Below are 20,964 nucleotides of genomic sequence, written 5' to 3'. Positions count from 1 at the left end.
CTCTGAACTCACCCCTGATCCATTTATAACCCCTCCTCTCCATCTCTGAACTCACCCCTGATCCATTTATAACCGCTCCTCTCCATCTCTGAACTCACCCCTAATCCATTTATAACCCCTCCTCTCCATCTCTGAACTCACCCCTAATCCATTTATAACCCCTCCTCTCCGTCTCTGAACTCACCCCTAATCCATTTATAACCCCTCCTCTCCATCTCTGAACTCACCCCTAATCCATTTATAACCCCTCCTCTCCATCTCTGAACTCACCCCTGATCCATTTATAACCCCTCCTCTCCATCTCTGAACTCACCCCTAATCCATTTATAACCCCTCCTCTCCATCTCTGAACTCACCCCTGATCCATTTATAACCCCTCCTCTCCATCTCTGAACTCACCCCTGATCCATTTATAACCCCTCCTCTCCATCTCTGAACTCACCCCTGATCCATTTATAGCCTAGCAAACACACAACGTCACAACCAACATTTGAAATATATTTCAGACTACACAAGCAGCAAGGGAATTCTCTTCTATCCACATGAACCAAACGCACTGCATGACTTCTCCTTTAAACCTCCCTGACCACCAGCCCTATTCACACGGAAGCAGTGGTTCTCTGCTGTTCTCTCCCTAAGTAGGTCACTGTATTTACCACACTAGCAATTGACAGGAAAATTAATGAGGCCAAACGGGGATCAGGGTAACTTCTCAATATCAACTGCAGTCCAAAGGATGCTCCACTGTAACAGGCATTATTTAGTGCTTTGGCAGCAGGCTTATCGACCACACACCAAGACAACGACACAGACGACAACGCACATACACACACATACAAGAGATTTCAAAAAACGGGGTTTCCGTAAACCTTCAAAAAGCACGCAAAGTGTCAGGAATTGAACATGAATTTCCAAAGTGTATATCACAAAAGGAGTTCTGCGTTGTTGACTTCTCTTCAGCAGGGTCGGCCACAGCTACCACGAAAAGACGAAAAAGCGCTGCTGCAGTGCATTCTGGGATTTTAGTCAGATATTTACAGAGGCCAGCCCATGGAGTGATAATGCAAAAGTTTATACACAGACAGTATCAGCTCCTCACACAGTGAGTTTTTCCCCCCCAAAGATGTTCTGTGACCCATGCTTTTAGGATTCAATACTCCCACTCGTCCGTCTTCATGTCCAGGTAGCTGAGAATGTTCTGGGCAAACTTCACCGCCTGCTTCCGCGCCATCTTGGTCCCCTCATCGCCCTGCGGGTCCACGGCGTCCAGCGCCAGCAGCTGCTTGGTCAGCAGCTCCTCCAGCATCATGTAGCTCTTGTCAGCCCGCTTGCCGTCGAAGCCCAGCGCCTGGGCCTGCAGGTCCGACAGGCTGCCCAGGACCAGCCACACGGCCCGGTGGGACGGGTTCTCGGCCGGGCCAGGCTGGCGGCGGGCCAGCGCCTCACGCAGGTCAAGAAAGGTGATGATGGCCTGGACCTGTTAGGATAGAATAGGGTAGGTTAGGATGTAGTTGATTCAGACTAGAAATATCGCTTGACGCTCGCTCATTTCTAGCTTTGCGTGCCGGTGCCGCGGAACCCCCGGCTGACTTATTATGGGGGTGAGATTATTTGGTTGCTAGGTAGTTCAGGTTAAGGTTGGAATAGGTAAGAGTGTCTGTCTTCTTGTTCTGTTCTCTCTTCACTCTCTCTGCTCTCCTCTCCCACTTCTCCCTCCCACCGCTCTCTTCCCCCCTTCTCTTCTCTTGTTTTTTATATGCTTTATATAAGTTGTTCACTTCTGTTTATTGATTGTGCGTAGCTAGATTTAGCTAGACACATTCTCTGTAAAGTCCTCTGAGTACTGCGTTTGATATAGTTTGGATATTAACGATTCTCATTCCGATTGTGTTTATCAATTCCGGTTCTTAACGATTTTCAATTCGATTCTTTGAGGGGCGGGGTCAGAACACGTCACATGCTTATTTCACAGAACCTTTCTTTTAACACACAAGTCATATTCAGTCATATTCATAGCATGAAATACAAAAAAAAGTGGGATTGGTTAGAAATAGTTGGGCTAATATGAGAGAACAAATAATCAGTAGATTGAGAATTTGGCACAGTAATTTGAATGGAACACTTATAATAGGTAAGCATCCAACTGGTCATTGTATTCAGTGTCAAGTAAAGGAGATGGTGGAGCATGTTCTGATCTCATCCAGTGGAAAATGTCTGTTGCTAGATAACCGTTTGCTGTGTTTACTGTCTGAAAACATTTGTTTCGCCCTGCGTTGTTCCTACTTGGTGCTTGTCTACAAACTGTATGATAGTGCTGTCATTGTTAGGTGAACAGAGAAAATGCAAACTGAACTCGCATGATTAACCAATACTGAGGGGAGGGCCACATATAGTATATTTTGAGAGACAAATTTGGTCTGTGGGCCACAATTGGCCCCGGGCTGGACTTTGGACATGTTTTGATTCCTTTGGAATCAGAATTTTGGAACCGGTTCTCGATGCCCAACCCTACCTCTGAGACATGCTTGTGAATTGGGGCTATACAAATAAAACTTGACTTGACCTCCAGCACGGCGCGGCGGCGGGCTTCGCGGATGCAGGGGTTCTTGGCCGTGTCCACCTGGTCCAGGTGGGTGAGCAGGCTCTGCAGCTCCGCCTTGGGCCTGAAGCTGAACTCGCCCATCCCACAGTGCCGCAGGACCTCCCCCCGCAGGTGGGAGACGTGAGCCCGCACCGCCTCGATCTCACGGATGGAGTTGTTCTGCGCCAAGTCGTACCTGATAAAACACAGACAAACTTTTGTTGATTTGCTGTTTTGTAATAGGGTGGTAAAAACCATCCTGATCATGTGACTTCGCTCTACATATCAGTCTGGACTCATAGCCGCCCACATCAATTTCAGTGGGCGGGAGTTCTTGCCTTGACAGACAACTCCTTCAGCCCATCAGCGTCGCCAAATCCAATACAAATCCACTCAAGAACAGCAAAAAACGTCTTTACCGCACAGAGAAACTCCACTACTGCCTACTCTTGTTCTTGTTTAATTGTTGTTATTGAGTCTATTTCTGCATAACTGCACTTATGGCTGTTTACTCTACTAGTGTTAACATTACCGCTCGTTGCGATTACCATTTTGCCCTGATTAGCTGGTTATGTTGTCAACTACAAGGCAGGTTTCTAATTGGCCCGTGAACTTTCTGGAAATCGCTAGGGGTGGGAGTCCAGAGCGATCAGGATGGATTTTCCAGGCTGAATTTTGTAATTCCTACTAGCACACAAAACTCTGAGCTAACCCTTTCATAAGTATCCTACATCCTGCTGCTCATATCCACACAGGTGGACTGATGGTACCTGCGGGTATCAGAACCGGCTCATACTCGGGGCGGCTGTCATGATGCCGATACTTCTAAAGCCACCTATTTCTGAAGAAAATGGTGAAAACGACATACCCAAACTAAAATGCTTACTGTGGCTGAACCGCTAGGGTTACAGACAACTGCCTGACCTTTTCTGAAAGGTAAGACTTTGAAGTTTCTGTTCCAAGTGTCAGAATGACTCTATAGCCCTTTTCCCACATGCGCTTTGTACCGCAAAATGACCGGTACGCGGTCTAATGCCTGCATGTGAGAAAGGCGCCGTGCCGGTATAAGCGCGACCCCGTCGTCGCGGAGATTTCACCACTTTCCAGCCTGTCAGAAGAGCGGTATGCGCTTTAGCGGATACTAGTGAGAAACGGGTGCAGTCATTTTCCGCGACACTCTCATGGGCGAGGTGTACACACGTTGCTTAATGTTCCAGCGGGCATAATCTAATCATTCGCGCACATTAAAGCAAACTGGCGAAATGATCTTGTGATAATAAGAGCAGTAGCCTATGTCAGCTTCATGTGTGGGTGTGCTGTGCTGATTTTCCCCTCTCCTCTCTGCTCGCTCTCTGGCCACAGTCCGTCCTCCTCCTTCAGTCACAGCCCGACAGGGCAAATGCATGAAGCGAAAGTGGAAGTATTTTGCTTACGTTGCCGACAGCGAAGGCAAGCCCGGACACATCAAATGAAGCCAGTCTGTAAAAAGTGCTTCAACGCGATGCAGGTGAACGGATAAACAAGCAAACTTATTTCACCATTCAGAGTTTTGCCGACACGTCACTCCCCCACTCGCTCTGCAGTGCCCCCCCCACATACAGGCAATTTCGCTGATAGATTCCCACATGCGCGAGCCGAAGTGTGAAGGGAAATGTCCGATATTGACTTACAGGTAATTTTCCGGTACGCATGTGGGAAAAGGGCTTATGTGTTACTCACCCTGAGTAACACCAGCTCAAACACAGTGGTTGATTCTTGCCTAGAATAAAAAACCCTTAAAAGTTTTAGAGTGTAAACAGTTACCTGTGGTTGTTGTATTTATGTCTAGAAACCCAATGGAGACATAGCCACAGGCCTTACCACATCCCAACTCAAACAAGATGAAAAAATACCAAAACATGAGTATTTGGCAGTGGTTTTTGTAGGGAGATACCTAGGCGGATTTCCAAAAAGCCATTTGAAAAGGCCATTTGAAAAAGCCAAATAATCTGAAATGTTGTCTTTGTCTTTGTACAAAGACGTCTATAACTTCCGCTGTGTTGATCTGATCTGAAAAAGGAAGACATGGTTCGATGTGCAAGATCCAGACGATTAATTTGGCATTTATGTAGCATGAACAGCATTGTTCAGAATTAACCACCTAATTCATCACATTAATGACAGATGAACAGCAAAAAATCTGAAACGTAATGCCCGTGTTACGGTGCAATGCAAGAGTGAGCTGCGCTATGGTGGTGCAAGACAATACTTTTATGGCAGGGCGAAAAATGTCTGCAGTGTGGGAATGCAAAGCCAAAGTGTCTGGCAGTGCTGAGCCTGGAGGAGTCAGGAGAAGCAGCTCCATCAAACCAGCCAGGGACAGTCACAATCACACCAGAAGGTGATTCTGCCTTCAAAATAAAAGCATCAAATTTGTCACCGCCACTTTTGGAAAGATGAAGGATTATTATTATTATATAATGTTTGTATAAATATGTGGTATGAACAGGATTAAAATAAATTAATTCACTATAGCGCCCACTGTAAATATATTCACTTAGGTATTTTGTATTACTGAAATTTCTGGTAGGTAATTCTTTTAAAATATTATAGCTGGTTTGCCGACATGAAATGGATGAAATTTTTTATATTGTATTACAACTGGAAATATCACACGCTTCACGTGCTCATTTCTAGCGTGCCTCGCTCGCCTGCTCAACTGTTGAGCAATTGTGCACCATGAGCCAAACCCTCGCCTTGTTATAGTAGTGAGGCATTATTTTTCGTTATGTGATTGAGAACTGTTAGGCCATTTTCAGTGCATATTTTTATCCAAATGAAGCTCTTGTTCCTGTTTTCTAATTAGGGCTGGGTATTGGCAAGGATCTCACGATACGATACGTATCACGATACTTGGGTCACGATACGATTGTATCACGATATATTGCGATGCGATACATACAGTATTGCGATATATTGCGATATTCTACAGAATTTACTCAAAATTAAATAATAGAGCTAAATATACAACACACTGTGTACCACCCAGGTAGTGTAATAATATGTACATCACTTTATACTGATAAGTTAGTGGACAAATTTAGTCAAAACTACTGAGTGTTGAGTGTTACTGAACGCATCGATATGGGAAATATCGATACAGTATCGATTAGGGGTGGGAATCACCAGATGCAGAGGCCTGGCATGGCATGGCCTGCATTTTTTTTTTTTTTTATCGCGATACTTGGCGTCCAAGTATCGATACAGTATCGGGAAATAAAATATCGCGATATATTGCCGTATCGATTATATTGCCCAGCCCTATTTCTAATAGGCCAATATTAGGCAGCGTGAATGAATGTTAACAGAGTGGTACTCAAATTGGCTGATACACATAAGGGGCTCTATCGTTGCATCGGCCTATGAACTGCGCCCAACGCCAGAGTAGTGGGCGTGGACCAGCGCACTCGATATTTTGGTATCGGCGCTACAGGCTGCCTTAAGCATTATAACCATGCCTTTTAAGCCTAAAATTATGCACAATCTGGTCATTGGGGAAGTGCAGTAAACTAATCACAAGCGTCCCTTTTAAGCTCCAATTCCACGGAGCGATCCAGTAAAGCCAGAAAAGCCAAGCGCTCTGCTCCCCCCCTCCCTTTCATCCCGTCTGTCTGTCTCCATATATAGGCTATTATTCCATATTATTCAAACCAATCTAACTGCAGTTTAAATACTGCAAGCATGTAAATACGCTACACTATAGCAAGATCAAAGTGAAAAGAATGTTCTAAACGCATTGGCTAGAAAAAAATAGCCTATCCCTATGTCATGATGAGATTAGATTGGTGAAAGTTTGTCCAGAATAGGGCTGTTGAAACGAATTTTGATATTCGAATATTATTCGAATTTAATAATTATGAACGAAATTCGATTATTATTATTTTTTAAAAACGAATATTTTTTTATTTAATTTTTTTTTTTTTTTTTTTTTTTTTTTTTTTTTAGAACACTAGAACAGTGACAAGTTCTGACAACATACTTGAAGAAAAGAGTGTTAACTGAAGTTGACTGTTGAAGCTGCTATACTGAATGTAAACCTATAGCTCTTAAGTGCAATACGTGACTGATTTTTTTGTTGTTCATGGCTCATTGTTGTTTTGGCAAAGTTTACTTAGTTGTTTATTGATAAGGAGCTCAAACAAAGGCTGTGTCTTTTTTTATTATCAATTATTTTATTTTAGCATTTCAGACAGCACCAATACATCACTGATGAATATTAACTAAGCTCTGGTTATCTGACCTATTTTCTAATGCAATGAATGTATGTACATTGTACAAGGAACATGTTTTCTTAAATAAACATCATTGCTGGACTATTTGTGATAAGCCTAATATTATTTTGAATATTCATCCACCATTCACTTTTCCATCTACATTTGGTAAAATGCTTAGAAAAAGTTTTACTTGGTCAAACCCAAAGATTCAGCTATATTTAGAATCAGAACACAACATAAGAGAAGACAACAATTCACTCAGACAAAAAAAATTTTTTTTTTTTTTTTTAAATTCAATTAAAAATTAATTAAAATATTCGAATATAATTCGAATATTAAAATGTATAAAGCACTGAAATTCGAATTTGATTATAGAGGGAGATTGACAGCCCTAGTCCAGAATTATATCGTTTTCTCTCCCCTGCTGCACAGGTAGGATGATGCATAAATATAGCCTACATTATGTAAAGTCAGAAATGTGTTTTTATTGTAAAACTAAATGTGAAGTAGGGCCAATTTATTGGAGCGGACATCACAGTATAGGACATGACAGTAGAACCGCGTTACGCTGTCACTTATCTAAATCACGTTAAATCTGCGAGGGATATATACAGTATATAGCCCCAGGATGACATATATGTTTCACATAGGGTTGTGTTTTGATTTCGCGATTTTATTTTGTCCAACATTGAAATGTTCTACAATTGCATGTTGTGTTAACATTACACATCTACCTTTCTATCTATTTAGGCTCATTTGGATGCTATTTATTATCGAAATGTATTAGCCCAATGTAGGGATGTCGAAAATCATAATTTTTCTTGACCGACAACCGACCCTCATTAGCCGACAATTGTCGGTTAACCGAGAAGATTAAAATGTGCTATTTTACTGTCTGTGCCCCATTAAACCATTGTAAACCCAAGTTGAATCCTCCAGCCATCTAAACAAAAACATTCCTCCGATAGGCTATACTGCTTAGAGCTGCACGCTTTGCATATTAAGGACACGTCAATTGACACGCAGCCGCCCCGTGAAGTACTGTTTGAGCGGACGACAGCCCAGGCTGCAGGTGAGGGCGCACTGACAAAGTGCGCATCACTACAGTATCTTCTCTTTTAGCAATAGTCTCACTAATCCCACAGTGGTTTACCTGCTTTTGAGATCTGCAAAAAATAGTTTGCTTCTGTCTCACCCGTTCTCCCTCTCTCTTCACACACGCGACGAGGGCTGTGCTCTCTGTGTCTTGCAGGGCTCCACAACATTATAAAGACGAGTCCGCACTCTGGACACAGTCTCTTGTTGTGAAACAATTTCTCCGAACTGCCATGTGTTGGACAGTAAAGACTAACGTTAATTGATACTTTTCAATCGTCAATTCGACCGCTTCATCTCTGCATTTTTGTAACATGGTAAAAACTACTGTTTCATCATTGAGTGCGAGCGTATGCATGCGTGTGCATGATGAACATTGAACATGCACTGCAGAGAGGGAGGGAGAGAGTTAGACCGAATGAGACATTGAAGAAAAAGTAATGACAGCACACACGAAGTTAACAAAACTATAGAACATGTATGAGCTGATTGTTTCGCTGGGTGTGTGTTAATCATTCTGAAATGGTCACAGAGCACATCTGAGCTGTGTGCTCAGACAGGAGCAGCAGAGGGGCGGGGCAGTCCGTGCACTCACTTCACTGTGACTGCAGCAGGTGTTCAGCTGTGTGTGTGCTTCGCTGCGGAATGCGTTTGATCAGACATCAGGTAGATAAAATCAACATTAACCATGTGTTTATTTCCAAATCTAGCTTGATTAACAACCGTCGACATCCCTAGCCCAATGCATGCTGGGAGATTTCACATTTGTGGCTTTGGTAGGGAAGCCAGGGAGTGAACATTTGTTTGGGCAGAATGATCTCATTTTCTCTCGCCTTTTCTTCTCCCCCACTGCACAGGTAGGATGATGCAACAGCCTCTGAATGTCACGGGCTCAAAACTGTCATGTTATAAAAAACTGTCATGTCGTTATACTACGTACGGTATAACAACCTTTTTTCCCATCGGACTTTGTGCCTGTCTGAGCACACGAGAGAGGGAGTGAGAGAGAGAGAGAGGGGGACAAACTGTGAGATCAGCAGAGGAGAAGCTGTGCGTGGAATATCCGCGGCGCACTGAATAAGGCCTGGTTTTCAAAAGCGCAAAGCGCTAAATTAACGCCAGGGGGGAAGATATCGTTAGGCCAGTATTTAAGGCCGAAACGCCCATTCTGGCACTGCGCCACGCCTGTTTGGCGTAAAGCGCATTTCGTGGCCTAAAACCATGTTGCTATCTTCCCGAGGCAGGCGCAAGGCACGTTTTTTTGCGTTTAAGGCCAGTTTCTGCGCCTAAGGCCTGTGGGAAAATAGAGCCCAAAGTATTTTGGTACTCATATTGGTTCTGAAAAACTGGTATCAGTGCACCTCTACTCACCTTTTTTTTTAACATCAAAATTATCGCTCATAACGTGTTTTTTAAACGCAGGTAAACAGCATGTGTTAAACGCTAAAAATAGGCCATTGACACTTTCACATCGCCTCCAACCCATTACAGCTGTTCCCCCAGAGCGTGCGATTCAGTGGATGAACCAACTGCCACAGGCTGCAGGTGCACTGGACACTTCAAACCAGAACATTGATGTGACATTGTTTCCAATACATAAACTGTGGCAGCAATATCGTCCTGGCCGGATAAACAGTTAATCAATGTATAGAAATGTATCTGGATTGCTCTCCAATACTAATGCATCTAATGTGCGCAACTGCGCATCACGTCATATCTGTCATTTGGTGATGCAGTAGATCTACTTAACCTGACAGTCCGTCTCCCATTCTGAAAACATTTGTAAAAAATATAAAATTCCACAATTTCTCCGAACTCACATGTGGTGTAGTGTAGGCAAGGCAAGGCAGCAAATGCAAATGCTCAGGAAGGGCGATTATTGGCACGCTTTTGTCTTTTTCTGTTGGCATATTCCGTCAGTTGGGTTTCATTGGACACAATGTGAAGACAATTTAAAGTAATTAGTTAACCGTTAAGAAAGTACATTTTCAGCCTGTGGAAAGCACTGACGTCGGTCCTCAAGGTGCGAAACATTCTGTTGCCACCGGGGGAGCTATTTATATTGCTGTCTGTTCAGAGCGGATCCAATGAAAAGCCGTGCCTGAGTCATTTGACCCATTAGTAAATTGCCCCTTGCAACTTTTAGACTGTGGATATATTAGTGGGTTTTTGGGCCAATCTCAAAGGGGCTTAATTCAGTTTTGCCCTGGTTCTGACTGTCTAACTGACGTGTATAACTCAACCCCCCCTTCATTGTCTAATTTGGGGGGTGTTCAAGGTGAGAAAGTTGTATATCCGTTAATCCTGACATGTTGCCTACCTGCGCGTGTCGTCTCCCTCCCCCTCCAGGTCAAGGTGTTTGAGCAGGCCGTTGATCTCCTCCACCACTTGTTTGCGGTAGTTTCTGACCGCCGCGTTCCCCGACACGTCCAGGGCGTCCAACTCCACCAGCATCTCTGTCAGGATGCGGGACAGGTGGGCGCAGCTGTCCCTCCCGCTCAGTCCCATCAGCAGTGCCACCAGCTGGCTGCGCGCCACGCCTACCCTCACCATCACCTGGTTGATGCAGTGCACTGCCTCGTGGGTGTCCCCCGACAGCGGCAACGAGAGCGTCTGCTGCTGCGTGCGCCCTTCGATCACGTCCTGCACGGCACACAGGCGAGTCAGCGCCCGGTAACGCGCCTTGCGGAGTGGCACCCTCCCTCCGGTCTTGATCTGGGTGTAGGGATGGGAATTGATAAGATTTTAGTTCAGTTCAGTTCACTTCTGCTTATAGCCCCTTACCACACAAGCATGTGGCTTTACATAGGAAAGGTTACATATATCAGGAGTTACCAAACTTTTTTGTGCCAAGGACCGGTAGATACATGGGGGGGAAATCACGGACCGGTTGTCAATTTTAATGGTTTTAGTTACATATATTTACTCACCAGGTGGCAACAAAGAGTAAATAGCCTTTTCATCTGTTTCACAATTATGCAACTCATCACACAGTTGTGTCGATGGTTAAACGGTCAATTTGCATGTTAATTTGCATACAACAGTGTTGCCAATCTGGCTATTTTTTCCCCTACTTTGTGGGAAGCAATGTTAACATAAGTATATTAAAACATGTCACAAGGGTTAATAAAGCTTGATTTGGCAATAAATATATGGTTGATGTCAATTTTCATTCATACCTACTAGGGATGTCACCGTGTACACGGCTAACTGGATATTAAATCATAACCGTTACAATAACCAACACGTCCGCGTCATATCAGCTGTGGCTGTACCTTCAAGACAGGCAGCTTTACGACAGTCTGCCCTGCTGGAAAAGTGGTATGGTTGTAATGGTTACATGCCGCCATTCCGACGTGCTGCCACTCCGACGTTCCGCCACTCAGAAATATAGGCACTCAGAAATATTGCCACTCAGAAATCCTGCCACTCCGATTTTCATAAGGTCCGCCACTCCGAACTTGATTTGACTTCCAGTTCATGTTCAGGCAGCTGAACCTCGTTCAGACAGTCACAGGCACCTCTCTCAGATGCTGCTAAATGGGTTGCCTCGAGTCCTCGAAATGATTGTGGAGCCCAACAAAATTAAAATAAAGACGTGTTGTTCAAAGATGTTGTTGGTGCTCCCTCTAACGCCACAATGTGCAAGATAGTAATAGGCTATGTGTCTCTGCACAATGCACAGACCCTGCTTTTGAGAGCAGCGCAGTGAGCGCACACACATGCTGACACGCCCACGGGAACATAACATAGCCTATAATTCTGTTGTCCCTCCATGCGCCCTGCAGCTGTGTAAAATGTCATACGAAATAATTATAGATTCCAATAGGATAAGCTTGCCTGATTAACTGAAAACAATTAAACAATAACGAAAAAAACAATATCCTAACGAAAATATAAGTCTAATCAAGTAAATAGCCTTCAGAAAGCATCAGTAAAAGCCCAGTTCTAATAGGCTACTGCTGCGCTGCTCAGACGTGTGCGACTGAAATGTCTGCACTTTTGTGCCATATTCCACAATATCCAAACTTCGGAATGGCGGATCCTTTAGAAAAACAAGGAAGGACCGACATTTCGAATAATGAAGGCAGGAATTTTCGGGACCTATGAAAAAAAGGTGAAGGACCGCCAGTCCGAATAATGGAAGGTAACGTTCGGAGTGGCAGGGTTTCGGAAAGGCAGACAGTTACCGGTTGTAATTGTAAACATGGGAGTCAGTGTGACCGCATGACAATAAAACGTTTAACAGTCACGTCGTGGTCCACAAGTTATTAAACATAACATTGGCGACGAGGACGATGGATTCTCTGCTCTCACCTCTCTCCCTGTTCCTCGCCCTGCCTGGCGAGACGCCGATCCCGTGGGTTTGCTGGCATGAATCCTTTGAAACGTTCATACTAGGACTAGCTGATGCTAACGTTGAAAGGAAGAAAGCCCTGCTGATACACAATCTGGGCAACGAGGGACAGCAGATTTTTTGTACTCTCGGGCCCGCTCCTAATATGCGGACTGTGTCACACTGCTGTCTGGAAGTTTTGCTGCTCAACAGAATGTAAAAGCGGATTGTTTTCCATCAACATCGGTAGCAAGCGGGTGAGTCTGTCTTACTGTGTTTAATTTCTCATAAAAAATAAACTGTTTAACGCTAGTGGTGATAATGCTGCCTGTAAACTACAGATGATAACTTTAACGTGACACTAAAGTGTTAACACAAGTGCAGTAAAGTTAATGGAAATGCGGTGTTAATGGAAGTGCCCCTGACCAAGGTACTGGCAAAATAACTGGAGTTGGTCCCCAAGCGCTGCACAGTGGCTGCCCACTGCTCCTAGTTCTAGGAAGGTTCCTAGTAGAGGATGGGTCAAATGCAGAGGATGAATTTCCCCAAGGGGATGAATAAAGGATAACTTAACTTAACTTAGTAGTTAGGGCAATGAATGGAGTGCCAGGCAGTGGAAAACATTTCTCCCTGATGCCCAAACTGCATTTCTTTGCCTATTTTCTCCGGTCCATCCTTTCAATTTACGTGACGTTCCTTTTTGACGTCATGACGCAGAGTTTGAGGTCATGACACAGAGTTTGACATCATGACGCAGAGTTTGAAGTCATGATGCAGAGTTTGACATCATGACACAGAGTTTGAAGTCATGATGCAGAGTTTGACATCATGACACAGAGTTTGACATCATGACACAGAGTTTGACGTCATGACACAGAGTTTGAAGTCATGACACAGAGTTTGACATCATGACACAGAGTTTGACGTCATGACACAGAGTTTGAAGTCATGACACAGAGTTTGACATCATGACACAGAGTTTGAAGTCATGACACAGAGTTTGAAGTCATGACACAGAGTTTGACATCATGACACAGAGTTTGACATCATGACACAGAGTTTGAAGTCATGACACAGAGTTTGACATCATGACACAGAGTTTGAAGTCATGACACAGAGTTTGACATCATGACGCAGAGGTTGAAGTCATGACGCAGAGTTTGACATCATGACACAGAGTTTGACATCATGACACAGAGCTTGACATCATGACACAGAGTTTGACATCATGACACAGAGTTTGACATCATGACACAGAGCTTGACATCATGACACAGAGTTTGACATCATGATGCAGAGTTTGAAGTCATGACACAGAGTTTGACATCATGACGCAGAGTTTGACATCATGACACAGAGTTTGAAGTCATGATGCAGAGTTTGAAGTCATGATGCAGAGTTTGACGTCATGACGCAGAGTTTGAAGTCATGACGCAGAGTTTGAAGTCATGACACAGAGTTTGACATCATGACACAGAGTTTGAAGTCATGATGCAGAGTTTGAAGTCATGATGCAGAGTTTGAAGTCATGACGCAGAGTTTGAAGTCATGACGCAGAGTTTGACATCATGATGCAGAGTTTGAAGTCATGACACAGAGTTTGACATCATGACACAGAGTTTGAAGTCATGACGCAGAGTTTGAAGTCATGACACAGAGTTTGACGTCATGACACAGAGTTTGAAGTCATGACACAGAGTTTGACATCATGACACAGAGTTTGAAGTCATGACACAGAGTTTGAAGTCATGACACAGAGTTTGACATCATGACACAGAGTTTGACATCATGACACAGAGTTTGAAGTCATGACAGAGTTTGACATCATGACACAGAGTTTGACATCATGACACAGAGTTTGAAGTCATGACACAGAGTTTGACATCATGACACAGAGTTTGAAGTCATGACACAGAGTTTGACATCATGACGCAGAGGTTGAAGTCATGACGCAGAGTTTGACATCATGACACAGAGTTTGACATCATGACACAGAGCTTGACATCATGACACAGAGTTTGACATCATGACACAGAGTTTGACATCATGACACAGAGCTTGACATCATGACACAGAGTTTGACATCATGATGACACAGAGTTTGACATCATGACACAGAGTTTGACATCATGATGCAGAGTTTGAAGTCATGACACAGAGTTTGACATCATGACGCAGAGTTTGACATCATGACACAGAGTTTGAAGTCATGATGCAGAGTTTGAAGTCATGATGCAGAGTTTGACGTCATGACGCAGAGTTTGAAGTCATGACGCAGAGTTTGAAGTCATGACACAGAGTTTGACATCATGACACAGAGTTTGAAGTCATGATGCAGAGTTTGAAGTCATGATGCAGAGTTTGAAGTCATGACGCAGAGTTTGAAGTCATGACGCAGAGTTTGACATCATGATGCAGAGTTTGACATCATGACACAGAGTTTGACATCATGACACAGAGTTTGACATCATGATGCAGAGTTTGAAGTCATGATGCAGAGTTTGAAGTCATGACGCAGAGTTTGAAGTCATGATGCAGAGTTTGAAGTCATGACGCAGAGTTTGAAGTCATGATGCAGAGTTTGACATCATGACACAGAGTTTGACATCATGACGCAGAGTTTGACATCATGATGCAGAGTTTGAAGTCATGATGCAGAGTTTGACGTCATGACGCAGAGTTTGAAGTCATGATGCAGAGTTTGAAGTCATGACACAGAGTTTGACATCATGATGCAGAGTTTGAAGTCATGACACAGAGTTTGACATCATGATGCAGAGTTTGACATCATGACACAGAGTTTGACATCATGACACAGAGTTTGACATCATGACACAGAGTTTGAAGTCATGATGCAGTTTGACGTCATGACGCAGTTTGACGTCATGATGCAGTTTGACGTCATGACGCAGGAGTTTTTGCAATGCACATGAGCAACTGTCAGAAAAACATGCTGGCATTGATCACCTCGGAGGCATACTGTATGTAATTAGACTACATTTTACATTTGGAAGCGGTTCTGGTTCTCGATTCCCATCCCTACCTGGGTGAGCTTGAGGGTGACCTCCTGCAATGCGTCCACCAACTCATCGCTGATCTCGGCCGCCCCGCCGGCACGCTGTGGTGCGACCACGCCCTCGTCCACCAGCCGCCGCGCCTCCTGGATCAGCTCCTCCATGGCCAGGCGTGACGGGTGGGTGGCGTTCTCCTCCAGGTATCGCAGCATGCCCTCCACCTCAAGTCAAGTCAAAGTCAAGTTTATTTGTATAGCCCTAATTCACAAGCATGTCTCAGGGAACTTTACAGAATGTGTCTAGCTAAATCTAGCTAAGCATAATAATCAATAAACAGAATTGAACAACTTATATAAAGCATAAACATAAGAAACGTGCATATAAAGAGAGGGAAGAGAGAGCAGAGAGAAGGGAGAAGAGAGAGACCACCAAAGAATCTAGCTAATCTACAGCCTGACCTACAGCCACCCACCTCCTGCGCGGCCCGCTTGCGTGCACCCTGCAGCTCGGACCTGCCCTCCGTGTCGACCTGGTCCGCCTCCAGCAGCAGGCGCGTCAGCTCGCGCTCCAGCCGCTTGTAGTCGCGGTCGTTCTGCAGGCCGCTGAAGGTGCAGACCTGCGGCCCAAGAGACGCCCCCTCTCTCTGGATCTCGAACAGGCGCATCATGGCCGGGTGCTGCGGGTGGTATGGCTGCTGCTGCTGCATCGGATGCTGAGGCTGTGGCTGTTGCTGTGACGGGCCACCATGGTCCATCCTCTTCCCACCATCAAAGGGCTTCCCAAACAGGCTGGAGAAAAGGCACACAGAAGTACAAAGGAAGTCAAAACAATAACATAGGGCCATGTGATTTCCGCAATGCAGAAAAAAACAGACGGAATCATGGAATTTGGTAATAAAAATGGAATAAACTGTAAAACATGGAATGTTGCAGAATTTTCCATAATTCGGCTGAAATTGATCAAACTAGGCTTAATTATCAAAATCAAAAGTAGGCCTAATTATTGTAGTAACCCAAATGATTTCATAATCATTGTGTACAAAGTACAGCTTGTTTGCAGTATTCATGCCTTAAATTGCCCCTTGCGGGACTAATAAAGTTTTTTGAATTGAATTGAATTGAATTGAAAATAATTATAGGCCTAGACAAGTTTTCGATTCGGGTGTTTTGAGAGGGGGGTCGGTCTTGCCTGGCACCCTTACGTCACCTAACAACTTGGTTTTCACTTTGAGAAACATGCCGAAAGGCTGTCTGCGAAAGGTCATTGAAAAAAAAAAACTAAATCAAAATAAAAAAATGGAAAAACTGAATTTGAAAAAATAAAATTAAATGGAATGGCCCTAAATAAGCAACAACAATTCAGGGCAGAGCGGAGCCGAGTCTAAGAGCAGGGCAGTGAGTTAAGATGTTTCCACTGGATCACTTCTAAAGCTGCTGCTACTCTTCTGACAGGCACAGTTTGGGAGCACAACAGGGCCTCCCAATCACGTTTGGTTACCTGCCAAAGTGGCTGGTAGACAAGACAAACATTTACCAGCATGTGGTTGGTGTGTTAAACTCTCACCCTGATTACAGTCCAGAGGAACGTAGACCAAAGACATACCGGCAACAGGAGTGAATGAATGAATTTGTGAGTAATGAATGTACCAAAAGAGCAAATAGACATATTTTCTTAACCTTGACCTAATGACCGTGTTCCTTGTGAGCACAGTCCAAAATTAACTTTTTGGTCCACTGGCCAAATGGCTAATGGCTACTGAATGTTCACATTTTTGGGCTGGTGAGTGAAGCAAATCTACCAGCCACTCCAGCCACTTGCATATTATTTTACCAGCATTTGGCTGGTGCTGCTAATTTAGGACCCTGCTTGTGAGACAAAAACTACAGGATAATCTAATGATGAAAGACAAAAGAATAAATGACCACCAAATCCAGACCATTTACACGAAATTCTTTGGCAAAAAAACACAAAAATGAGATTAACCTACCTTTTGTAGTAACAACCGTTCGAAGCTGTCAGTTATAAGCTAACATGATGCTGATAGCTTCCTAATCTACACAAAAAGCATCAAGCAACCAGCCTGTCTATCCAGCTTTACATGCAGCTGACCAACAGCACCCAAAATATGGCAGTTAAGAACATCAAAACAATTAAAACCAACAGCCTTGTGAACACAGGTGCCTCAAGCAGTGAAATCCATTCTCAAGTCAACACTACTTACAAAAGCTCCACCCCTCCACCAGTCAAACTAAATACAAGATAGATAGATGATACATAGAGATGATACTAGATAGAGTACTTTATTCATCCCCAAGAGAAATTCCGGCATTACAGCAGCACTTTGCAAAAATGACAACACAAACATAACAACTTATAACAAACAACACACACATTGAGGTAGGAGTAAAATGTAGAAACAAATATATAGATCGGTACAAAAATACCTAATGACGTTTTTACATTGCAATGTGCATTTTACCTTAACTGTCCACTCTAGAGCATAATTTTATTATAATATAATATTACTAGGCATCTTGCGCGCTACACACGCTTGATTCCTAGGCTCACCCAACTGCAGCTCGCCAAGCATGACCTGCAGCTCGCATACGCAGCTCGGCCACTGCACAGCCTCGCCCGCAGCTCGGGTGCTGCGTGGCCTTGCCTGTTCTATTGGCATGACATCACTGATGATGTCACAATGCTTGAGTGTAAGCAAAAACCACAATTGCTCGAGTGACATCACTGATGTCATAGACGATGATGTCACTGATGTCAGAGACGAAGATGTCACAATGTCTATGACATCATCAGTGATGATGATGTCACAATGTCTATGACATCATCAGTGACATCATGTTAGCCCGAGTGTAACCAAAAACGTGACCAAAATCGCAGAACCCACTTACTTACTCCCTTTTATATAAAGGAGGATTACTAGTATCAATGTACACTGTAAGATTTTTCATAAGCAGCAGCTGTCAGCTAAATGGCCGGACATTAAAACATTTCCAGTCGGCTACTTTCTTACTGTCACAATAACCGCAATATTGCAACACCGTGCTATAGACCAGCCAACCGCCACAACCGTGCTGTGTGATTGTGTGTAATTCAGAGGTGTCGCTTCATGAGATGGCCTCTAGTTTCCCGGCTGGCCGGTGTTTGTTTGGACCTTCAGGCCAATCACCATGCTTAAACATGGCAAAAAGTGTTGAATCACATCACAGCACTTTGTGGCTTCCCATACACAGCGCAGCCCCCCTGCCTTCGCTGCGAGCAGAGACTAGGTATTGATATGCAGCCCGCCCGGCTGGCTACTAGTTTCACCCAGCTGGACATTGTATATGCACTAGTGGAAAACCCTGACACTGTAAGTACAAAATGTACAAACAGGGACCGTATAGTATTTGAGTTGCCTATAGAAGTCATGGTAGCTCTGCCTCTGGTATTGCACATGACTGTAAGTGAATTATGTTCATTAAGTCACAGACAGTATACAGGTCATTCTCTGTATGTCCATTAAGTCACAGACAGTACAGGTCATTCCCTGTAGTTTTAAAGAGGAAGGGGGTGTGTGAGGAAGGGTGTGTCCCAGAAATGACAGTGTGGCTGTGTGTTAGCCTGACATTTTACCCACGAGACAGATTTGGTTCCATCCAGGGATTTACTGAGTGTTTGAATATCTGGCAGTTCCTCTCAGATTAGGGCCGTAGGTGAGCTCGACTCGGTGGTGTGTGGGATAAAACATATTTGGTGTCAGTGAGTCAAGCACGCATAATCCTCTTCACTGGTCTGGTGTTGCAATGCACACTACTGCTCTGACCACCTCAAATGCTGGCAGCGTGAGATTTGCGAGGAGCCACCTGAAGCCTTAAAAAAATCTCTACTTTTGGATTTAGAAAAAGAGAGCAGCAAAACTGTTCACCAAGGGTTTTCTTTCCCATCAACCCCCCCCCCCCCCCCCCCCCCCCACACACACACACACACACACACACACACACCCACACACACACAAAAGTACAGTCTGTATCAAAGGAAAAGCCCGCCCAATTTTGACATCTACAGGCTGAATGGTAACACAAAGGATTAAGAGAAGGATTTGAGTTTTTGCAACAGAACATGGCTCAGGGGGAGACGAGAGGTTGTGTGTCATTACCAGACAGAAGCACCTGGAAATATGATGTGACGGCTGCATGTGAATACTGTAGCCCACAATAAAATATCACTTATTAGAATAGATAGGATTATGTATGAGCGTTCCCCAAAGTACTTTATGTAAGACGGGCATCTGACCAGAGCAGAGTGGATGGATGTGCAGGGGCAGAGCTTACAAATATTGGTAGATAAATAAATAAATCCACACGCAACCAGCTCATGCCTTTCGTTTGGTCCAGTAGACTAGAGAGGCAGGGAAGCAGGAGCAGCTGTGGGCTCTGTCTGATGTAGTGTGATGATCTGAAAGCTAAGAATAGGTCTGGTAGTAGGAATCAAGTCTTCCTTCCTCATCAGGCCTGGTGTGATGGAGCAGCACCTCTGCCTGATATTCCCCAAAACGTTCAAGCACCATTTGCCACCTCCAAGCTGAGCTCAACTCTAGTGGAGCTGCCTGCACCGGGCAGGGATTTGCGCATTATGTCGCCGTAGAAAACGTTAAACTGGCTTTTCTATAAATATGACGATTTCCACTGCAATAACCGATTTTTAAAGACCCCACACCTGTCATATAGCGATGAGCAACACTGTCAAGTATCTCCCAAACCCACATCGCATTTCATCTGTCAGCTGCACAGTAGCAAATACCAGCCTGCCATGTCTCACCGCCTTCCCAAATGCGAAGAGCATCTCTCACCTTTTCAAAACTCCGAACACATTCGCACACATTTTTAAAGATGTCTGTTTCCATCAGCTAAAGGCAATCCCCGGGGAAACGTGGGTGGCATCCACAAGGATAATCCCAAAAAATGTCAGTGAGTGAGTGGGGTTTTTTCAGACGCTGCTCTCTGCTGTCCAGACTGGAGAAGCTTGGAGAACTGCGGTCGGGAGTCGCCCCGCCCACACACACAGGCTGAAACCAGGGCTGCTTCGAGCGAGTCGTGCTTCAAAATGCAGTGAACAGTCAAATAACGTATTACTGGACGGGACAGACGTGTACGTCATTAGTGAAGTAGACACAGCACTGTTTGCATCCAAAATACGGCGATCAGATCCCTTGAGTTAAGCGCCCCTGCCTTATCCACGCCCGCTGTTCTGTGAATAGCATTGTCTGTGTCAGTCAAGCTAGGTAACGTTCCCGGTAGCTGCGTTAGCTACCGATGATCACCTGACTGTGCCCCACCTCGCTCATATAACTGTAACTTTCTATTCTTACGAAATGTGTACTACTTAACCAGCTTTATACTTCAATTCTTACCTACATAGCCAGCGTACAGCCATCTGAATTGATGTGGGAAGGTGCGCACCTCAGACTCACTCAAGCTAAACATTAGCCTAACGTAGGCTTTACTTGCTACTGTTCACAAGCATGACATAACACGGAGTTTCTCATTACAAATACACGGAATTAAAATCCCCTATACCTGCATCGACTCGTTTTGACAAGCGAGGCATGTGAACAAACACCTAATTTACAAAAAAAGATTCATATCAATACAAAACGAGATTTATGAATTTGTTATTCTGCGATCGAGT

The 20,964-nt window shown here is 44.2% G+C and overlaps 1 protein-coding gene across 1 annotated transcript; it reads right to left on the bottom strand.

Moving 5' to 3' along the window:
* Positions 1 to 448: 448 nt before the first annotated feature.
* bag5 (BCL2 associated athanogene 5) lies at positions 449 to 20,740 on the bottom strand. Its single transcript, XM_083632529.1, has 6 exons — positions 20,691 to 20,740; positions 15,752 to 16,067; positions 15,309 to 15,500; positions 10,250 to 10,644; positions 2,564 to 2,777; positions 449 to 1,477 (listed from the first exon to the last, which is right to left on the bottom strand). The coding sequence occupies exons 2-6, from the start codon at positions 16,031 to 16,033 to the stop codon at positions 1,151 to 1,153; spliced, it is 1,410 nt and encodes a 469-aa protein (XP_083488655.1). The 5' UTR covers positions 16,034 to 16,067; positions 20,691 to 20,740; the 3' UTR covers positions 449 to 1,150.
* Between the last annotated feature and the right edge of the window lie 224 nt (positions 20,741 to 20,964).

This window comes from Poromitra crassiceps (assembly GCF_964638095.1).
Source record: "Poromitra crassiceps genome assembly, chromosome: 3".
NCBI classification, from domain to species: Eukaryota; Metazoa; Chordata; class Actinopteri; order Beryciformes; family Melamphaidae; genus Poromitra; species Poromitra crassiceps.
This window is presented reverse-complemented; position numbering and strand designations above follow the sequence as displayed.